The sequence below is a fragment of the Heliangelus exortis genome, chromosome Z (genome assembly GCF_036169615.1).
Source record: "Heliangelus exortis chromosome Z, bHelExo1.hap1, whole genome shotgun sequence".
Lineage (NCBI taxonomy): Eukaryota > Metazoa > Chordata > Aves > Apodiformes > Trochilidae > Heliangelus > Heliangelus exortis.
This window is the reverse complement of record NC_092454.1, coordinates 64,561,851-64,581,525: the sequence shown is the minus strand read 5'-3', so window position 1 is coordinate 64,581,525 and position 19,675 is coordinate 64,561,851. Positions and strand designations below refer to the sequence as shown.

Here is a 19,675-nt window from a genome sequence, read left to right as displayed (position 1 = left end):
GTGTGCAGAGGCTGGTGACATACTCTCTTCAGTGGACTTCACAGAACGAGAGACAACAGGCACAAACTGAAATATTGAAAGCATCACTTAAACATGAGAAAGAAATTTTACTTTGTAGGTGACAGGATGCAGGAACACGTTGCCCAGACAAATACTCAGCAACTTCACAGACTGCTTTAGCTCACTCTACTCTGAGCCCAGGGGTTGGACTACAAGATTCCTAGAGGTGACTTCCAGCCTCAGCTTCACCTTTGATTGTCATCTTTGTGTTCCTGTAGATGTGAATAGAGATCAACTCATCCATACTGATTTAGCTCCATGAGTTCATCATCTTCAGTTTCTCACTTCTTGTTGTCCTCAGACCCTCCCAAGACTGAGAGTTTTACCTAGAGCTTATTTTAACAGCAATGCATAGTCCTGGACTAACAGTTCTTACTGAGTCAGACAAGGAAAAAGTTTGTAGAGACTCAGGCAAATCTATTTTAAACTTTCAGATTATCCTGCAAACTGGTTTCATCTGTGGGTAGATAAAGTTAAGAGCAGTAATTATAAACTAGCAACCAAAGAGGCTGGCAGGAGAGCTCTAAACTCTTGGTAATTTTTTTTTTTGGACAGCTGCCAAGTTCCCTTGCAGAATGTGAGGGCTGTGAGCACTCCAGCAAACACACCAAGTATTTGTACTTGATCAGGTGCTAATACTGGGAGAGGGTTTCACCAGGGTGGCAACTCAAACAGATGAGCAAGGGGTCACATGCAAGAAATAGTTCGGAGTTAGTAACCAGAAGCCTGCAGTAGAAGTGTGTTAATATCCCTCTCCATGAATTAGCAATTCAAGCTTTGCATTCACTGCAAGCCTGGTGTTCCACAACAGCTCTGCTTGATACATCACCCATAAAAATGCCCTGAAGCTCACTTCAGCTGTCTGGTATCAGCAGACCCAAAGACAAGGCATGAGTCTTACTGTATTTCTACCACCACTCGGGTACAATCAAGCAGCAGGACACCATCTGCTTCTTCCCTCTGCTCTGAACTCTGTCACCAGTTAATAATGCTTCTTGACCTCAGTGTCAAAGTGTCTGTCCCAGTGCACAGAGCAGTTTCACTATCAAAAGTGACAAACTAGTGGAGTCAAGTAGTCACATGCAAGCAGAACTTCCTTTTCAAAGGAATAAAAGGAGAGAAATCCGCATTGACACTTCCCCATTTGTCTTACCTTCCTCTGGAGAGGATCTGCTCTGAAAAGCAGATCTCCATTAGCTTGTATGCCTTCCAAAAGCTCTGTAAGAGAGCTGGAACTCAGTTTACAGCTAACTCTGCAATGGATCTTGCCCTGCATCCTGAGGGATTGTTCCTCCTGCATGTTTCCCTTTCACCTGATGTCAAAAGAATAAAAAAAGGGGTCAGTACTGCTAAGGTTCAGCTTTGGGTGCCTCCTTATTTGGAAGCTAGCATGGGTAAAGGGATAATAAGCTGGAAAAAGCTGATGGTTGTCAGGTACCACAACATGTAATGTTTTATGCAATTAGACTTGAGGGGAACAGAATGACCTTTATAGAAAGACTGCCTCGCATTTGCTGCAGAAACACTGTGAAAGCCAAGTACTTAACCTGAAATGTATGTTTTATTTCAGATATAAGATGCTGCTCATATGCCAAGGTTTCCCAGTTACTCAAACAGTTCTCTCCTACAAGTCAGAACAAAGATGCTGTTTCAGACAATTAAAGTTCTGCAGCCCACTTCATAAGGTTCAGAAAACTCAAGACTTGTTTTGCTTAGAGGGCCTAAGAAGTAGGGAAGGAGACACAGAGAAGAGCACAGAAGGTTTCCACTCCCATTCCCATTATAGAATCATAGAATCATAGAATAGAATCATAGAATTAGCCGGGTTGGAAGGGACCTCAGAGATCATCTAGTCCAACCCTTGACCCACTGGAGCAGTTGCTAGACCATGGCACTGAGTGCCACATCCAGTCTTTTTTTAAATGTCTCCAGGGACGGAGAATCTACCACCTCACCGGGCAGTCCATTCCATAGCCTAATCACCCTCTCCGTGAAGAAATTCTTTCTAATATCTAATCTAAACCTCCCCTGGCGCAACTTAAGACTGTGTCCTCTTGTCTTGTTGGAGGTCATCTGTGAAAAGAGTCCAGCTCCCACCTCGCTACATCCTCCTTTCAGGTAGTTGTAGACAGCAATGAGGTCTCCCCTGAGCCTCCTCTTCTTCAGGCTGAACAGCCCCAGCTCTCTCAGCCTCTCCCCATAGGGCCTGTGCTCGAGTCCCTTCACCAGCCTGGTTGCCCTCCTTTGGACTTGTTCCAGGGCCTCTACATCCTTCTTAAACTGAGGGGCCCAGAACTGGACACAGTACTCGAGGTGTGGCCTCACCAGCGCTGAGTACAGGGGAAGAATCACCTCCCTGGACCTGCTGGTGACGCTGTTTCTGATACAGGCCAGGATGCCATTGGCCTTCTTGGCCACTGGGCACTGGTCTCTGTTCTTAAACAGCAACTCCAGGTTTACAGGACTTCAGAGTCATACAGGGTCTAAGCTAAGAATTTATTTCCATGTTTGAATAAAAAAACATAAGGAGACACAGAGGCAGCATTCCTGTCCTCCAAGTTCCTCTGACTCAGGACAGTTGTGTCCTTACTCAGAGGCTCCAAACAAGCATGGAAAGTGTGCTGTAAAAATGCAAAGCAGTAATGGCAGAAGTTCACCCTCTCCAGGCTGTGCATCTGTGGCAGTGGAACCAGAAGCACTGCTATGTGAGCAGACAAATCCCCTTCAGAGGATTCCAGCCTCAGGCACCTTTATTTTAGATCAGGAAATGTTTGTTCAGAGCAGATTAGAGCTCAGAAAAAGCAAGTTGTCTAGTCTCTGGTGGTGGGTCAGCCTTTGCCACTATCCCTATGCCAGAGGGACATCACTATCCATGACCAGGCCTGTACAGGGGTCCTCACAGAAGCTTTCTGACTCAGAGCTACTCTGAAGCAGGAGACTTCAACCCAAATTTTTCCTGCAGCATCAAGCTCCACCAGACTCTCCACAAAGGCCAAAAGAGCAGAGAAGCACATCTCCCATTCAGGAATTAGTCAAGAACAGTCGCAGAGCCCTTAGCTTGACACAGACTAGAACACTAACATCCCTGTTACCCAACTGTTGGCGCCGTCCAACATCCTTAGCTGATTATCAAGCCAGCCTTTCAAGTGATTAATGACCCACCACCAGACACTGAAACCAAGAGACATGCCAGCTATCTAAATGGCTGTTCTGCCTATTTACCTGAACTCACACATTTGCTCTCTTCACTATTCAATACAGTGTCAGCAGCTGAAGTTTACTGTTGCCTTAAAGTCAGGAACACCTGTGTGCTTGCAGTTCATCCTGAGGTGGGCAAGAAGTCAACTTATTTTCAACTTGTTGGTTCATTAGGTATTAAGCAGAAAAAGGGACATTCCTTATGACACAGAGCTGTTGGACTCCTTCCATCAGGAGGATCAGACATTTGACTTTTTCTGCTAATTCAGCTAGATGCAAAAAGAAGAATGCTACTCTCTTCCTCCTTGAAATCCTTGTACTCTGCAAGGCTCACGACACTAGTGCCATTTCCAGTTCAACCACAGAAATGCTCCTAGGTCTAAAAATCGCTCACCTCAGCCCCTTTTTGTGGTTCCAAGTGCCTACACCAGGACACTACTACAGCTGAAACACCAGTACAGCTGAAACACTACAGTTCTCAGGCAACTCAAAACAGTGGAGAGGAGCTTGCTTGTCCTCCAAAGGCAAAAAAGCTCTTTACCACAGTTGAGAAGTTACAGAATAGTGTCTCCTCAGAACAGTGTCCCATCAGCTGCAAAGCAATGTGGATGGAGAGTGCTCACAGCAGGAGTACAGCAGCACCACTGCACTCCTGGCATGAGAACAGACCTGTGAAGACAGCTGCCAACTCCTACTTGCTACAGGTTGATCAGACAGCAACCCAATTATTTAGTAAATCCAATCTATCACAAACAAAAAAACACTGCAACTCCTATTCTCACCTTACTCACACAGTCCCTTCTCCCTGAGGGCCATGAACATTGAGACAAGTTTTGCAGATGAAGGAATATGTTCCCAAAGGAACAAGCAAGCCTGACTTCCCACTAGAGCAACAGTGGGGACATGTTCAGGGAGAGAGCTCTTTACATGGATAGGAACAAGCACTGAATCCACACAGTACAGCGCCAGGACAGCAAAAGGTGACATACAAGAGGCCAGACAACCTTGACTCATAGCACCAGAGTATTGGACCAGATGCTGCTGGCAGTCCCAAGACTTTGGAGATCAGCAGATCCACCCTGCTCATAGGGGATCTCCATGTTCACAGGCACAGTGGCCATAGGAAGCCATCAGCAGCTCTGTGTCACCTCCTATGCACACCACCCAGCCCAGATACTTGTTGCAGTTTCAAACCCATCTCAGCTCTTGCAACCCTTGCTCCCAGGAAAATCTGCCTTACAAAATTGGCTACAGAGATACCACATCCTCATAAGAGGAGTGCTGCACGGCCACTGTTGCTTTTGCATTCAGGAACTATCGCACCCAAGGTCCACACACGGGGGAGGCAGTTCACGGAGCCGTTAGGATCCCGCGGACTCATGCCTGAGCCAGGGAAGGGGCAGCTGCCACAGACACTCCTGCAACAGCATCTTTTCCACGTTGCACTGCTGTGAAAAAGGGGGCAGGAGCTCAGCTCTGGAGAGAACAATCACAGACAAGTTGGCAGCAAGGAAGTAACGGCAGTTCCAAGCCTTCCCATGCGAGCTACAGGAACGGGACGGCGAGGGAGCTGCAGCAATTCTTGAAGCGTCCAGACTCATCTGGGGAGGGTACGACCCGCAGGAGGGCGCGACAGCTAAAAATCTGGCTTCTCGCACCCGCACCAGTGAGAGCGTGAGCACCGGTGCCCCAGCCGGTCCTTGGCAGAGAGGGACACAGGGACTGCAACCCCCACACCGGCTGCCGCCTGCGCTCTCACCAGCAGCCCGGGGCTTTCGCCATGGATGTCAGCTGTGCCCAGGGCGTGATCTCCCCGGGGGGAACTGGAGATACGGCCGGGGAAGGGGACGTGGCGGGGAGGCACACCCAAATCCCTTCTCCTTCCTCCTCTCCATGCTCCCCTCCAGAAGTAGAGTCCCTCCCAAACGCCGCCACCGCCCCGGGCCGTACCTTATCGGCGATGCCGCGGGGCAAGAGCAGGTCGGGGCTGGGGCTGAGCGCCGGCCCCATCTCCTCACTGCTGGAGGTGGCCAGGGGATGCGGCATCTCCCGCAGCGACTTGGGTCCGGAGGAGGGAAGCGGCCTGGGGGTGCCCGCCGCGCCACCCGACATCGCGCCAGAGCCCGGGCAGCGGCCGAGAGAAGGAGAGAGCGGAGGCCGCGCCGCCTCAGCGGGGAGCAGCGGGGCCGCAGCCAGAGCCTGCCCGCCAGCACCGAGCTACCAGGAGGAGGACGAGAAGAAGAAGGAGGAGGAGGACAAGGAGGAGGACGAACAGGCGGAGGAGGAGGAACAGACGGAGGAGGAGGAACAGGCGGAGGAGGAGGAACAGGCGGAGGAGGAGGAACAGGCGGAGGAGGAGCGACAGCAACACCCGCCCTCACCACCGCCCGCCCCCTCACAAGGCGCTATCAGCCCCACCTGTCCCCACCCGGCCCGGCCCAGCGCGCAGGAGGAGAAAGCCTGTGGGCAGCACGGCCCCGCCCGTTGCCTGGAGACCAGGAGCCAATCCGCGGGCAGGCGGGGGCGGGGCCTCGGGGCAGGGCTGGGCGCGGATTGGTCTCTCGGATCTGCCCGTCATGGGACGTTCGGTAACGCACTTCTCCGCCGACAGGGGCGGAGAGAGGCGGAGCGTGGCTGTGCGCTGCGCTGTGACAACATGCTGCCAGCTCATTGGCTGAGCCCAGGCCGGGCCACGGAGATGGCGGGGGGGGCGCCGGGCTGAGGGTAGCGGCGGGAAGGGAGAGCGGAGCGGGGCCGCAGCCCTCGGGCAGGTGGGTATGGGGTGGGGGAGCATCATCCCCACCGGCCTGGGGGGGAGCGAGGGCGGAGAGACCGGAGAGACGGGCGGGAGGGAGGGAGGCAAGGCGGGCGAGAGAGGCCATTCCCCCGGGGAGGGGAAGGGGAGGGGGTAGGAGGAGGGAGGGAGAGCCCATTCCCGCCGGGAGATGGGGGGAGGCGTGTGGGAGAGCCCATTCCCACCGGGAGATGGGGGGAGGCGTGTGGGAGAGCCCATTCCCGCGGGGAGAAGCCGGGTGGAAGAGTCCATTCCTGCGGGAAGGGGGGGGGGGTAGGGGGGGGGGGGGGTGGGCGGACTGTAAGGGTGAAATTGGAGTTTTCCTTCCGAATGCAGGTATTTTATTTTCTGCCGTGCTTGTTGTGCAGGTACCGGTGAGGTTAAAAAGGTTTGGAGGGAAAGTAAACCTAAGTAAACCTGGGGCTGGCAACGGAAGGATGGCAGCGAACCCTTCCGGACAAGGTGAGTTTTCAGGGTTTTCATCCCAGTATTTGAGGGGGAAGATCCCGGCCAACTTGCCAGCAATATCTGCCCAAGGGAGAAGGCTGGTAGAGGAGATGTGTGGAGGAAAGAAAGGAGACAGCTCGACCGCTGCTTTTTTTTTCATTTTTTTAAAGAAAATGTAAAGGCTTCATATTTGTATAGAAATTAGAGATTTATAGCAAATTAGAAATAAAATGCATATTTGTGGTATGTTCATCACTGTTGCCCTGACCTGTCCTGTGCAGGCACATGAGGCAGCAGCAAGGGAATTGTCTGGGGTGTATTTGGTGGCTGCACTGTCTTATCCATCATAATTATTACTCTTACTATTACTCTTACTATCACTGAGCTGTTTATTCATTGACTGCATTTCAAGTGTAGAACCTGGTAAGTTTGGTGTTTTCTGACAGTCAGGAATTTGAACATGTCACTTGTTTATTGCTCCAGAGCAGGGTAGGATCTGACTTGAGAGAGAAATCTGTGTTTTAACATGTGTTAACATATATGAAAGCATAAGGAAACTATTTCATGTTGTAAAATGAGAAAAGGAAAAATTAAACCAATTTATCAGTAGCCTTTCAGATGGGTGCAGAGCTATGGAGATCAGAGTGTTCATCATAATGTCATGTTGTGTAGAGATGTTTAATTCCACTGAGTTATTGTTGGACTATAGAAACCAAGTGCATCTCTCTTAATATTTTTCTGTCACTCCCACCAGGTTTCCAGAATAAAAACAGGGTAGCAATCCTGGCAGAACTAGATAAGGAAAAGAGAAAATTACTTATGCAAAACCAGTCTTCCACAAATCACCCTGGAGCCAGGTATTTTATTTTATTTTTTCTTAGGCCTGTTTGGATGTCACTGATTACGTCAGACAGAAAAAAAAATAACAAGTGAGCTGTACACTTACATAAACACTTACCATAGCTGCTTTCTGACCATTCTCAGTAACCAGTCAGAGAGACCCTGTGCTTTGGAAGCACATTGGTATTTAGAATTATAGATTCATGGAATGGTTTGGGTTGGAAGGGACTTTAAAAATTAGTTCCAACTCCCGTGTGTGGATGGGGACACTTCCCACTAGACCAAGTTGCTCCAAGCCCCATTCAGGTTGGCCCTGAACACATTCAGGGAGGGGGCAACCACAACTTCTCTGACTTCTCTGGGCAGTCTGTGACAGCATCTCATCACCCTCACATGTATGACCTAAATCTACCCTCTTCCAGCTTAAAACCATTACCCCTTGTCCTGTCACTCCATGCCCTTGTAAAAGTCCCTCTCCAGCTTTCCTCTAGCCCCTTCAGATACTGGAAGGCTGTTATAAAGTCTCCCCAGAGCCTTCTCTTCTCCAGGCTGAACAACCCCAACTCTTTCAGCTTGTCTCCATGAAAAAGGAGCTCCAGCCCTCTGATCATCTTTATGGCCCTCCCCAACAGCTCCATGTCCTTCTTGTGTTGGGGGCTCCAGAACTGGACACAGTACTCCAGGTGGGGTCTCACAAAACAGAGTAGAGGGGGGAGAATCCCCTCCCTTGACCTGCTGGCCACATTTCTTTTGATGCAGCCCAGGATATGGTTGGCTGCAAGTGCAAATAGTTTATGGCCTCTGAGTTTTGGCTTATGGAGTTCCTGCTGACTTTAATGGGACTGCACCCCAGAGCAAAATCCACAGCAGACTTCAAGACCATGAGTCTTCTGGGTTTAGTTTAGCATCTGTTGTCCAAACAGTACAGCTCTGATAACTCCGTTTTCTGCTTCTTATATTAACAAACAGTAATTCCAAACAGTTGCTAAAACTGTCAAGCCATAAGCCAAATAACTCATGAGCTGTGAGTGCTCTGGGATCTATGGCAGGGACGTATCTCCTTTTTTGTCCTTCCTTATCACACCATCTTGTTCTTTCTTGCAGCATTGCACTTGCAAGATCCCCACTGAACAAAGACTTCCGTGACCACGCTGAGCAGCAGCACATTGCGGCACAGCAGAAAGCTGCACTGCAGGTGAGCTGGAACCCTGGGGTGGAGTTCAGCTGGGTTCTGTGTTAGGTTCACATCCCTTCTGAGGGCAGTCATCTGTCCAGGGAGAGCCAACAGCCCCTGCCAGAGGCTGGGTTCTGTACCCATCTGTGTTTGTCACAACGCAAGTTTCTTTTGCTCTTCCAGTGAAAGGTTAAATCTGTCAAGAGCTGAGGACCAGACAGGGAGCAATCAATAACCAATAGTTGCAGAAGCTGTCAAGTTTTATCAGTGATTATTTTATCAGTGGCTTTTTTAATCAGTGCTGTGGGAAGTCGCACTTTTAACAAATGTTTCTTTCTTTCCAGCATGCACATGCGCATTCCTCAGGATACTTCATAACTCAAGACTCTGCCTTTGGAAATCTCATTCTTCCTGTCTTACCTCGGCTGGAGGCAGAGTGAGGAACATTATTTCTTGGAACTGCAGGGTCTGATTCCATAGCAGGAACTGACATTTGCATGTCTTTATTTACTTTAAAATCTAATTTCTTCCTGATGGTTGTGTTTGCCTTTTGGGAGCGTGAGCTCTGGCAATGACAAAGCTGTGATCTTGTTGAACAGCAGTTTTTATTCTGCGTTTCTGTTCCTCTGCCAGGGCAAAGGCAGAAGTCAGGCTTCCCTGGTGTGTGCCACGCATGGTGCTTGCTCTTCCCCAGTTTTGTGCTTCCTTTAAATAAACTTCCACACCAGAGTTGCCGAGAGATGCACACTGTGCCAACCTGTGTGTTCTTATTGCTGCGTGCAGATGCTAGCAGGACTTCACTGAGAAAAGTTACTCTTGCCCATCAAACCAGATGTGAATTCGTCAGATGGATCATCCAGTCTGGTGTTTTCCTTTTTTTATCTTTTCACCCTTCGACTGTATGCAAGAATGCTGCTGGTGCTCTCTTTGCTGTTGTACTGTCATCTGGTCTTCACTTGGCCTCTCACTCAAGGGTCACACGGGGGTAAAGGGTCACAGAGTCAGGGGTTAAAGGGTTAGGGATGAGAAGGGAGTCAGGAGTTGCCATGAGGTAATGGGGTGGATCAGATCAGGGGTCAGGAATCAGCAAATGGGTCAGGGGTGCATGGGGCCAAGGGTAAGCAGGGGTGTCAAAGCCCAGCAGGGGGGCCATGGGATCTGAAGTCAAAGGGTCATGGGGGAGGCTCAGTAGGGTTAACTGGGGGGTTGGCAGGGTCAACTGGGAATCAGTGGGTCTTGGGACTGTCAGTAGGACAGTAGTGCTTGGAGGTCATGGGATCACAGTGGGAACGGTTCACCAACCTTTGGGGATAGAGCAGAACAACCTCTTCCATGCTGGATGGGTCCACATGGAGCGCAAGGAAGTTCTTGGCCATCTTTTGCATCTCTTTGTGGGCAAAGAGGGAGGGGCACAGATGAGGGACCCAGGCATCCAGAAGTGGCAGGGAGGATGATGTCAGAGTGACCAGAGTGCAGTGATGGGGATAGCCATCCCAGCAAGGCTGAGTTGACAGTCCCAAAGGGTATTTACAATACCCCCCTGGAAGGGGCGGGGTGTGGACTGGAGGGTTGAGAGGGTACACCCCAGCCCCCTTCAGCCCCCTATAAATCCCTCCTGTTCCCCACAAATCCCTCCAGCTCCTCCCCAACCAGCTATTGACCCTTCTGAGTTACCCCAGCATCCCCTGCCCCTCCAAAATCTACCTACCAAATCTGTGGACCTTCAAAACACCTCCAAATCCCCATCAGACCACCCCATACAATGTCAACACCACAGCAAAGTGCCCAGATCAGTGCTGGGTCATCTGCATGCTCAGCACCATGGGGCAGAGCCCTTTTGGGTCACCAGCCCTATAAAGGGATGGATGGTGCAGGGGAAAGCATCTATGGAGTCCAACACTCAGCTCCCACAGCATCGATATTCATGATTAATTGAATGGTTCAGTTATCAATATGCATGATTCAATACTGGTTTCAAGCAGCAGAAGCAAATACACCTATGGGATTTCCATACGGTATTGTGTAAATGACACAACCTTCTATCTGGCAGCAAATTGATTTCAGAAATAGTCCTGTAAATAATAGTTACAGTGAGTTACAAAATATATCTTGGCTATTCCCATGAGCAATAAAGCAAAACACTGAGACACTGCTGTGGTTCTTAACAGCCTGACATACAACATGTTATTGACAAGCAATTGTTAGATTTCCTGCATCTCCTAACATTAGTATTTCGTAGAAGAGGTGAGAAATGTGCCTTTATTTCTTTTGTGTTCAGTAGCATTGAAAAGAATTCATGAATCAGGAGATGGAGGAACCATCCTTCAGTGACTTGGAATCTCAGTTACAGGTAAAACAGTTGGAAGAGTTTAATCTCATTAGCAGTCAGATGATTATGCTTCAGTGCTCTGCTTTACTCTGATGTGTCAGGGAAAGGTGGGAGCATCTCCTTGCAGCGGAGCCCTCCTTGCCATGAGGGTGTTTGTCCCAAATGCAGTGTGCCTCTTCCACATTGTTCTGTCCCCAGGTCTGCTGAAGAACATTACCAAGAAGTAGCCTTTGTTCTCCACATGGAACAGAAACACGAACTGAGTCACAAGATGGGAGAGGGCCTTGCTGAGCTCATCTAGTTATGGGTTGGCAGAGAACAGGTGAGAACCCAAACCTCCCTATGCCAATGGGCCATCAACCACCTTCTCTTCAGCACATGCTGAGGATGTCCAATGTCTGATCAGGCTGTACCCATTCTCTAGGCATAGCATATGTTGGTGGTAAGTACCTCAAAAAGAGCAACCCTTCACACCAATATCCTCATTACTGCACATCCCCCATCTCACATTGAAGAAACACCTCCATGTTTTCACAGTGGATAGTTTCTCAGTGGCAGGATGAACTTACAGGCATGATTTCTAGATCAGTTGTAAAGCAGAATACACAAGACGCTCTACACGTGCATGTGTACATCACTGCAGTACTGATAAATTCACTTAACACAGAGATCTGTGGTTTGTCACACCCCTATAAGCTTCTGTCCCCAGTGTTGTCACGAACTTCTCTGGAGCACATTTGAAGAGCAGGGTAAACCACCTTGAAGAATTTTGTTTTGTTTTGGCTTTTTAACTTTTTTTTTTTTTTCAAGTAGTCTTTAATACCCCTTTTGAAGGATCATTCATCTACACTTAAAAACAACTTGGATAAAAAGAATCAGGAAGAGGAATTTCACTGAAAGAGAAAACATTTCTGTCTGGGACACAACTCCAGAAGAGCAAGAGTGCAAAAGCCTCCAAAGATGCCATAGTGGTTTTATACCTCAACAAACTGCTTCAAAAGGCTTTAGCTCTGAGTAACAGTGCTTTTGGACACTTCATACCAGCCTTGAGATACCAGCTTCCAAAGTAGCTTAGCAATACCTTCAGTAGCCCAGGAATGGTCCTTGGCCACCCCTCAAGACACAGTCAAACCATTCAAAGCAGTCTGCAGTAACAACTGTCTTTGCAGATGTCACCATTAGATTTCAATAACCTCCATAACTGTGGCAAACACTCAGGAAACAGTAAAGTCCCTGGGGAAAAAGGCTACAACCCCCTGACATGTTACTTGACTTCATGGTACCAGATCACAGAGTAGTGTCTGATTCAGCAACTGGTTATGGTTCGTCCAAAAATAAGAATTCAAGCAGTGTTGGGGAGAGATGCTTTCCTGGCTTGGGCCAGGATAAAGGTGATTTTATTTCTTGTAGTTTTGCCTTCAGCTAAGTCTCTTGTAAGTAGCTCCACTTGCTGAAATTAACAGCAAGTTTCTCAGTCAGTGTCTGCTTCTGGGACTGATAATGATTGATGTTTATAGTTACAGCTGGAGAATGGTCTGCCGAACCAAGGAGACTGATCAGTTCTGAGAACATTTTGCCCTCCAGAAGGAGAAAAGGAGTAAAGAGGTCACACATACAACCCTCCCTTAGGGAGGAAAGACAAGATAAATGACCAAAATTGACCAGAGTATTCCATCTCATACATGTCATACTCAGTATAAATTTGAGGGATCACAAGGGTCAGACCCCTTCCTTCCTTCCCTTCCTACTTCCCCTTCTTCTCCTGTCTCTGTTTGCTTTGGCACCCTGGGAGGATTCCATCCATTCCTCTGCCTGTGGTCCTAATCCATGCCAGCTTGAATCTGTGTGTTCCTGCCTCCAGCTCCCAGCTGCTGCTGACCCCAGGAGTCCAGCCTGGACTTTCCTGCAGGACAGCCCTGGTATTGACATGAGCATTACTGGTGGGGGGGGGACTGGGGGGAGGGGAGGGGGGAGGAATGTGGTATCAATTTTCCTGTATATTTGTATATATTTTTCTTTTTTGGTGGTTGGTGGGGCCATAGTTGTTATTTTCTTAATCACATCCATTGGGATGTGGTGACATCCATCTTGCCACTTAATCCCCAGAAACTGTATCTCTTGCACAGGTCCCTTGACCTCGCTTCTTTTAATAGCAAAACCAGCCTTTAGAAGGATTTTGATGACCTTATTACCTTTCCTGAAGACTTCTGTTGCTGTGTCACCCCACACAACGATGTCATCGATGTACTGTAAATGTTCTGGAGCTCCACCCTTTTCCAAAGTATTGTGGATCAGTCCATGGCAGATGGGAGGGCTGTGTTTCCACCCCTGGGCCAGTGGATTCCAAGTGTACTGGACAACTCTCCAGGTGACTGCTCCTATCATTTGGTTTAATTATCGGGGCAGTGTTAAACCGTGACAGGTGCAGTCAGCACAACTTGTACAGGTGTGAAAGGATGGACATAATAATTCAAGATTCTCCAAAAACCACCAGACCATGAAAACAACACTGCCCTAACAATGACAACACTGGTGGCTATGGTGAGAGGCGAATCAAATACCTAGAGATAATCTCACCAGGGAAAACCAGGCAGCAATATCCCTGCATGGCAGAGGTGGAACATTAACTGCATTGCTTTGCTGGAAGGGGACAAAAGTGCTTAGGAGACCCAGGGTAGCCTCAGGGGAAGGGAATGTGCTTCCTCCTTGAAAGAACAGGGTGGTTGGCTGGAGGGGCTCTGACCCTCAGCACAGGATGCTCGGGAGCCCTGGCAGTGATTTGGTGCCCAGCAGTGGATGCCCAGCAGAGGTTGGAGTCCCCCAGGGGCCAGGACTGGTGGGACATGCTCAGCAGCAAAAAATCTGTCTCAGAGACCTGGTACACCCAACAAACCTTGTACAGATTCTAGTGCCACTGTCAGAAAGATTGTCTGGAGAGTGAAGATTTGTGTTGCAACTCACACCACTCATTGCTAGTGAACCCGTACTTCTAACAAGCAAGAGCTTGCTTCTGAAGCTGATACCAGCTTTGGAAGATTTGTCATCTTCTGTTTGTCCTTTATTTTCTTGTGCTACAGAAATGCATGTTTGTAAGTTTAGGTGTATCCTTCACAAAAAAAACCCATCAAAAAACAACCAAAACCAAAACAAAAAAAAAAAAAAACCAAAAAAACCCAAACCAAAAAAAAAAAAACCCAAAAAAAAAAACCCAAAACCCCCCCCCCCCAAAAAAAAACCAAAAAAACCAAAAACAAAAAAAACAAAAAAACAAAAACAAAAAAAAAAAACCAAACAAAAAAAAACAAAAAGAAGAAAGGAAAGGAAAAAAGAAAAAAAAAAAAAGAAAAAAAAGAGAGAGAAGAAAACTAAAAAAAGAAAAGGTGACCAAGCAGGAAACAAAAAGGAAGGCATGGCATGTTCTTCCAAGCTCTGGCCCCAGCTTGACTCAGCTTGGGTGTCAAAATAGTGCCAGACACATGGGATTGTTCCACCCAGTGCTGCATTGGAGTGAACAGCAGAGTAATCAAGGTAGCATTGCTCAGTTTCATAGTGAACTCCCTAAGGGCTGTCCTGCCCCCCAGGCCTAACCCAGGAATCATGGCTTTGTTTTATAGTACCCAGGAGTGTTTAAAAGGAGGTGTGCTTGTTTAATGACAAAAACACAGCAAGTCCCCACAGAGAGAAATCCATTGCTTTGAAAAGCAGTCATGAGCTGTCCTCTCAGTCTGTACATGCTGCAGGCAGCCAACATGTAATACCAGAGAATACCATTGTCACTGTGCTACTGAGACTCTCTATTAGCATCTTCTTCCACCCTAAAATGCAGAAATCTCCTCCTCAGACCACTGCTGCTCTCCCAGGGATGCAGACAGTCACCCTAAAAAGCAGAAGATGCTGGAGCAGACTGACAGACCCTGGTGGCAGTGAGGAGGGTGCTCATCGGGCTTCCAGCCAGCTCAGTGACCATTTCAGCCTTGGGAAAGATGATCCTTTGAAACAGCACAGCCAGACTACAGATGGTGCCCTTCTTACACAGAGCAAGGAGATGGAGGTCTTGGGTGAATTTTTGCTAGACAAGTAAGAGGCACTCACAGGATAGAGTTCAGGGTTAATCATAGAATCATAGAATCATAGAATTAGCTGGGTTGGAAGGGACCTCAGAGATCATCAAGTCCAACCCTTGACCCACCGGTGCGGTTGCTAGACCATGGCACTGAGTGCCACATCCAGTCTCTTTTTAAATGTCTCTAGGGATGGAGAATCCACCACCTCACCGGGCAGTCCATTCCATTGCCTGATCACCCTCTCCGTAAAAAAATTCTTTCTGATATCCAGCCTAAATCTCCCCTGGCACAACTTAAGACTGTGTCCTCTTGTCTTGTTGAAAGTCGTCTGGGAAAAGAGACCAACTCCCGCCTGGCTCCAACCTCCTTTCAGGTAGTTGTAGAGAGCGACGAGGTCTCCCCTGAGCCTCCTCTTCTTCAGGCTGAACAGCCCCAGCTCTCTCAGCCTCTCTTCATAGGGCCTGTGCTTGAGTCCCTTCACCAGCCTGGTTGCCCTCCTTTGGACCTGTTCCAGGACCTCGATATCCTTCCTGAACTGAGGGGCCCAGAACTGGACACAGTACTCGAGGTGTGGCCTCACTAGGGCTGAGTACAGAGGCAGAATCACTTCCTTGGACCTGCTGGCCACGCCGTTCCTGATACAGGCCAGGATGCCATTGGCCTTCTTGGCCACCTGGGCACACTGCTGGCTCATGTTCAGCTTCCTGTCAATCCAGACTCCCAGGTCCCTTTCTGTCTGGCTGCTCTCCAACCACTCTGTGCCCAGCCTGTAGCACTGCATGGGGTTGTTGTGGCCAAAGTGCAGGACCCGGCACTTGGCCGTGTTGAACCTCATCCCGTTGGAGTCAGCCCAACTCTCCAGTCTGTCCAGGTCCCTCTGCAAGCTTTCAAGTGGAACAGAAATCAGCCCATGGATTCATGACCAGCTGGTTGGACATCACCCTGAGATGCTCCTAACACACACTGATGGATTTGAGTAAGTTTTAAGAAGTTTTTTTATAATTCAGCAGCCCCAGATTAAAAAGCTCCAGCTGCATTGCACTGGACTGTTTCCAGCTAGACCCTCCTTCTGCACCAGCAGCAGCAGAAGGCAGAAAGAACCCAGAAAATACTTCAGAATTGTACATGGGACTTCTTCAAGTAAGATCATACCACAGCTTGTCTATCTACCAGCACATCTGTGACTTTGACTGGCAGATCTGGAATGGATTTCTCCAGGCCCTTGGGAGGTCCATGACTGCTATGATTTCCTTTGGGATTGTGTTTTAACTAGGTATGGAGCTCTGTTTTGCAAATAATCTCTGTGGGTTAACTTCACATCTCTCACTCCAGCATGACATCTTGATCCCATCTTCTATCATTGTTTTTCCCTAGACAGCTTTAAATTTTTCATGAACCTCATTAGTGAACTCAGCAAAAGCAACCTCATCCATCTACACAAGTCCCATGATGTCCTTTCAGTGTCTGAAGTGTCTTGACAAAATCATAAGGAATGGGTGGCTCGCTCAGGGTCTGGACATATTGCAATTGTTCCAAGGATGACTAAAGGCCCTCAGCCACTGGGCAGGAGGCCACCTTCTCTGTAGCTGCAGAACTTTCTCCATCCCCTGTGTCTCTGGGAAGGTCTACTTTGATCACCCTCCATTCAATCCTGGGACCCCAGGGAATGGGACCACTGGGAATGGTGTGTGATTCTCTGCTCAGCTTCTTTGAATCCACTTGTCTCCCTTAATGCCATCTGTCTTATCTCTGCACTTCTTGATTAATTGCCTGCCTACCTCCCCCTTCTTCCACAGTTGCCCGGTTGCTTTTCTCACCCCATCATTAGCAAAACTAATGAAAGCTCTTGTTTCTATCAGCAAATAAATTATTCAGGGAGATGTAGAGTTCAAGGCAAGATTTTCCTTAAGAGCAGAAAAATACTCAGCAAGTAGCATATATGATTAGGGTTCTGCAAACTCTTCCACATCTGGACTTGGGGCTGCTGGTTGAGGCTGGGAGGTACTTCCCTGTCTTCTGGCTTGAGTTTTTTCTAAAACCCTAAGCAGAGTTTTTTCTAGGTAACATTTTCCTGTGTCTTACACACCTCCATGGAGATGTGAGTGTGGGATTTGCAGCTCTCTGTCTCCCTTCACTTCCCTAACGTGGGTGGTTTACAAACACCAGGTTCTTTGGACTCTGCCTGTGTGCAGGTGTAACTCTGCATAACCTGGCTCAGGACTGCAGTGTGTGGCTTTTTTGGTTTTGTTCTTTAGGAAACTTCAGTGACTTGATAAATCGTACTGAGCAGATTAGGTCTGAAATCAATGTTCTGAGTAACTGAAAGTCTACCAAAGAATGGAAATCTTTACTTGATTGAATTAAATGTATTTCTTACACTGGTTTGTGAAAAATATTTTCTTGGAGCAAAATTGAAACATCATTTCAGCTTAAATCAAGTGGACTGAATGCATCATGCCAGATGCTCTGCTGGCTCCATGCCCATGTAAGTTCAACTGTCTGGAGGACACATTTTGAAGTGAAGACACAAGCACACACTCTGATTCCACTTAGCTTTTCCTTTGGTATAACAGCAGCCTCCCTCCCCAGCAGACAAGATTGTGGTAGGACATTGTATTCATCATCCATCCTGCTGACAAAGTATGTTAGAACTAAAACATCAGGTCCATCTGCTATGACGTGCTTAAGTGCACAGCTGAATATGGAGAGATACAGCATGCATGTCCTCTTCCACCCAAGCCAATTGTAGTCATTCTGTGTACCATACTAGTCACTCAGATAAGCAGTGCATTGATAATCTTAGGAATAATTCTGTAGCCTGCCAAGGTGAGCATATGCCTCACATCATGGATGTGTTTGGTCTAGGGTGAGCAGGAAGGGAATGCAAAATAAAATCCCTGTAATTAATACATTCTTAATTAACCATAATCCTATCTACCTTTGAACTACCAGAATAAGGACTATTGCTGTTCCAGTGTAATCTCCATGTCCCACAAAATGTAATAAAGTCAGGATTTGCTCTACTGCTGATTTTGTAACATGAGGGTTGTTTTAAAGGAAGGTGTTGAGTGTAAGAAACATCCACTAAATGATGCAGATTGGCCTGGAAGTCTGCAAGAGCTCACTTCTCAACAGGGACAGAGCACAGCCTCATGTGTTCTTACACATCTCTCTGTTAATGGCTGGAAACATAAAGCTCATGGCCTGAGTTTTGGGTGCAGAGCAGAAGCACAAGGCTGCTGTAAAGCCCATCTTTCTGGAATATATGTACTTGGGCACAGCACAAGACAATACCTGCTTTGGCTGGAAATTAAGCTGTGATGGAGAGCCAAGCTGTTAAATTTCACATCAACCTGTGATGGGATGCTTTCTTATCCTTTGCAGCATTGAGTATTTGCTGACAGTCAGAAAGGAAAAGTGTTTCTTTTGACACATCCAGATTTTATTTTTGGCTTGGTGACTATGAAGTACAAGGTCTCTCAGGACTCCCAGAAGAGTTGCATTTATCAACAGTGCCCTTGCAGATGAAAGATGGCACAAGTGGATATGGCTGAGACAATGGTTGCACCTGGCTACTGACCCACACTATGGCCTTTGGCAAGTTCTATCACACCTCTTTTGGCCTTGTCAGTTTGTAGGAAAATGTCTTCTTCAAATAAAACTAACATAGTAGTACAATGCTGGTCTGATTAGAGCATATTTATCACTTCTGAAATACAGATAACCATACTCTCAGACAAAGAGGTCAAATGGGTTAAGTATGGCTCACCAGAACATACGTCTCAGGATCATGGATTTGAGGAGCTGCTAGAAAAAAAGAACCATCAGCACAAAGAACTTTGGCTAATAGGCTGATATTCTCTGTGACAAAATTTGACAGCTAAACACCACATGTTCTTCCCCTTGTCCAAGTAATTTCTCTAACAGTTCAGTTCATAATGGTTCCAGAGTTAACAAAGGTGACACTGCACAATGTTTTCCTTAGATGTTTAGACTCCCACAGACAACCTATGCATGCTCAAATCAGTGTTGCTGTGTTATAGCCACTGCTCCTAGTGCCTTGACTCTGCTGGTCAAGGCAGAGGCTTGCAGTCATTGACAGAAAACTCAGCAGTCCCTGTTACCATGACTTAAAGCAACCACTCCTACTGTTCTGTATGGTCCCTCAGCTAATATATGTTAATTTTGCAGATGTCTGAACCCAGACAAGTGCCTGCCTCTCCTGCAAGGCCAGGGTTCTCCTGGGCACATAGGCAGAGAAGAGAGCCAGGATACCCTTTTCCAGGATACCCTCCACCATCTTCTGCCACAGAGCATTCCTGACCAAATGCAGCCACAACAACTGAGCAAAGAAATTAAGGGCAAAAAACTTCTAGAGATGATAGAGGCAGCCCATGTTTTTTTTGTGTTCCCCATTTGTGCCTAATGAATTCTCACCATGATTTCTTTTACTGCCAAGAGCCACCAGAAGGTACTAGCCTGGGAGCTGCTCAGTGCTAGTGACTGCAGGAGCAGCTCCTGCTGGTCAGCAGTTTCTCTATTAGTTGCCAAACAAACAGTATGATTTTCAGGGTGCATTCATGTTTTAAAATGATTTGTGATAGAATGACTTCTTCTGTTCCTTTCAAAGAAAAACAAACCTAATCCCAGCCCAGTTTCTGCTTTTCTTTAGCTGGTGATTTGCTCTACAGGACTCAGAATGGTATTTTCAAACAGGGAATGCTCTTTATTATTGCCTGTGAAACAAAATAAAACAACGACAAACAGAA

The 19,675-nt window shown here is 47.6% G+C and overlaps 3 protein-coding genes and 1 long non-coding RNA gene across 5 annotated transcripts in view; 2 read left to right on the top strand and 2 right to left on the bottom strand.

The window, feature by feature from the left end:
* The window catches only part of SNX30 (sorting nexin family member 30), a 48,903-nt gene extending 43,325 nt beyond the window's left edge, over nucleotides 1-5,578 (bottom strand). The window contains exon 1 of one of the 2 annotated variants that reach the window (XM_071731970.1): nucleotides 5,209-5,578. In XM_071731970.1, the coding sequence (XP_071588071.1) occupies nucleotides 5,209-5,370 (162 nt within the window). In that variant the 5' untranslated portion in view covers nucleotides 5,371-5,578. The remainder of the gene's footprint in view (nucleotides 1-5,208) is intronic. The other variant, XM_071731972.1, reaches the window with a different exon arrangement.
* A 75-nt stretch (nucleotides 5,579-5,653) lies between these two features.
* On the bottom strand, nucleotides 5,654-6,304 carry LOC139790192 (uncharacterized). The gene has a single exon (XM_071731684.1). It carries the CDS (start codon nucleotides 6,302-6,304, stop codon nucleotides 5,654-5,656), a length of 651 nt encoding a protein of 216 aa, XP_071587785.1.
* Nucleotides 5,910-9,258, top strand: INIP (INTS3 and NABP interacting protein). The gene is made up of 5 exons (XM_071730983.1): nucleotides 5,910-6,029; nucleotides 6,421-6,514; nucleotides 7,254-7,356; nucleotides 8,444-8,534; nucleotides 8,858-9,258. Exons 2-5 carry the CDS (start codon nucleotides 6,490-6,492, stop codon nucleotides 8,951-8,953), a joined length of 315 nt encoding a protein of 104 aa, XP_071587084.1. The 5' UTR covers nucleotides 5,910-6,029; nucleotides 6,421-6,489; the 3' UTR covers nucleotides 8,954-9,258.
* Nucleotides 9,259-14,909: 5,651 nt separating this feature from the next.
* On the top strand, nucleotides 14,910-19,675 carry LOC139790011 (uncharacterized). Its single transcript, XR_011723341.1, has 3 exons — nucleotides 14,910-14,942; nucleotides 15,778-17,391; nucleotides 19,098-19,675. It is a non-coding gene; the product is annotated as an uncharacterized lncRNA (long non-coding RNA).